At 49.7% G+C, this 2,500-nt stretch overlaps 1 protein-coding gene across 1 annotated transcript in view; it reads right to left on the bottom strand.

The window, feature by feature from the left end:
• The window catches only part of b3gat2 (beta-1,3-glucuronyltransferase 2 (glucuronosyltransferase S)), a gene marked incomplete at both ends in the record, with an annotated part of 47,512 nt that overhangs the window by 20,750 nt on the left and 24,262 nt on the right, over positions 1-2,500 (bottom strand). The window contains 1 exon segment of the mRNA XM_083650581.1: positions 104-248. Within this exon segment, the coding sequence (XP_083506707.1) occupies positions 104-248 (145 nt within the window).

The following is a 2,500-nucleotide window of genomic DNA, read 5'->3' as shown; positions in this document are numbered from 1 at the left end:
CAATTCATTCCAAACTATTTTCCGAAGCCATCTTTATCTCGCTTTTGTATCCGTATCCGAGTGCTTGTTCTGCTCGGTGTACATCTGCGAGTGGTTTTCCTACCTGCCATGTCGGTGGCGAAGGGTCGATCCGGTCTCCAGCCAGTGTACCAGCCCACCACTTTACCCCCGGACACCAGGGGGCGCTCGTACGCTCTGCCGCCCACGAAGCCCACGGGCCACACCGACACGCCTCGAGTGCTGCGCATCTGGAAAGAGGAAGACGCAAAGAGGGTTATAGTTCACTCACCGTAATCCACGACTGCATTCACACACACACACACACACACACACACCCACACACACTAGAGCTGGGCTCGGGCTGAATTTTCCTTACCGAACCCGACCGAGCCCGTCACATTATTAGCCGAGCCCGGCCCGGCCCGACAGGTGTCAATTGATAATCTGTCCGAGCCCGGCCCGAACCCCCTCCCTGATTTTTTTTTCCCCCTCGGAGCGCAGCGAGCGCATAATTCAATGAGTCTGTCCAGCCTATAAACAGCCCTATATAATCCCAAACCAAAATCAGTCCTCGTAATTCAAAGCAGTCAATGATTAATACGTAATGTACAAAGCAAAGCACCAAACAGCCTAATTCGTGCGTGCCGTGCACTGCCCACACAGTCCCACATCGCTGAAAGAAGTACTGCACGGTGTCGGCGACACCAGCGCTGAGCCGACACGCAGCTGACTCCGGGCAGAGCAGCAGAGTGCATGTCTGGGCGTGTTTCATTCGATGCCTTCAGGTGCTTTCATTAACGTAGTAAATTAGCTCAGGAGCTGATGATAGATTTTATTTGAAGGCAAAAACAAGTGACTGATTACGTGACCGAGCCCGGCCCGAGCCCGAACGCGACTTCAACGTTTCTGTCCGAACCCGGCCCGTAAGTCGGGCCGGGTTCGGGTTCCGAGTCCGACGGGCCGGGTAGCCCTGCTCTAACACACACACACACACACACACACACACACACACACACACACACACACACACACACACTTGAATAATTCGAAGTCTGAACCTATGGGCAACCCCAATTCGAAACCCGTAGAAAGGCACTGAAAAGTTGGCGAATATGTGTGAAGGCGATTCTGCGGCGCGTTACTTTGTGTGTGGATTTGCGCGAGTGACTGGAGATGTTGAATTGAATGTGAGACGGGGGAGAGACGGGGGGGGAGACGGGGGGGAGACGGGGGTGAGACGGGGGTGAGACGGGGGGGAGAGCGCTAACTGAATATACAGAGAAATGAAACTGTGCAGAGCGGAGCTGCCTTCCATTTTCACACTGAATTAATTCACACACAGCCGGAAGCACCGCCATGAGAAATGAGACAGAGAGAGAGGCAGATAAAAGGGAAGAGAGGGTGAGTTTTATATATATATATATCTATATCTATATATATAAAGGATTTTTTTTCTTTTATATATATATATATATATATATATATATATATATAATATATATTTATACAACAGGTAGTCCCGGCCGAGCAATTTGATTGGACAAGTGTGTTATGTTATGAGTGCCGTTATTTAAGCAATATCACACGAGAGGGAGTGCATTGTTGGCTAATATTGGCACTGCTGTGATTCGGTCGCAGGCACGAGGCCGCAGGCCGAGTGCCGTAGATAATCACAGCAGTGCCAATATTAGATTGGCACTGATCTAATATATATTAGATTAAAAAAGCAATTTTTTAATAATTTTTTAATAATATTAGATTATCAATTGATAATCTGTCCGAGCCCGGCCCAAACCCCCTCCCTGATTTTTTTTTCCCCCTCGGAGCGCAGCGAGCGCATAATTCAATGAGTCTGTCCAGCCTATAAACAGCCCTATATAATCCCAAACCAAAATCAGTCCTCGTAATTCAAAGCAGTCAATGATTAATACGTAATGTACAAAGCAAAGCACCAAACAGCCTAATTCGTGCGTGCCGTGCACTGCCCACACACAATCCCACATCGCTGAAAGAAGTACTGCACGGTGTCGGCGACACCAGCGCTGAGCCGACACGCAGCTGACTCCGGGCAGAGCAGCAGAGTGCATGTCTGGGCGTGTTTCATTCGATGCCTTCAGGTGCTTTCATTAACGTAGTAAATTAGCTCAGGAGCTGATGATAGATTTTATTTGAAGGCAAAAACAAGTGACTGATTACGTGACCGAGCCCGGCCCGAGCCCGAACGCGACTTCAACGTTTCTGTCCGAACCCGGCCCGTAAGTCGGGCCGGGTTCGGGTTCCGAGTCCGACGGGCCGGGTAGCCCTGCTCTAACACACACACACACACACACACACACACACACACACACACACACACACACACACACACACACACACACACTTGAATAATTCGAAGTCTGAACCTATGGGCAACCCCAATTCGAAACCCGTAGAAAGGCACTGAAAAGTTGGCGAATATGTGTGAAGGCGATTCTGCGGCGCGTTACTTTGTGTGTGGATT

The sequence above is a fragment of the Poromitra crassiceps genome (genome assembly GCF_964638095.1).
Source record: "Poromitra crassiceps genome assembly, chromosome: 14".
Taxonomy (NCBI): Eukaryota; Metazoa; Chordata; class Actinopteri; order Beryciformes; family Melamphaidae; genus Poromitra; species Poromitra crassiceps.
This window is presented reverse-complemented; position numbering and strand designations above follow the sequence as displayed.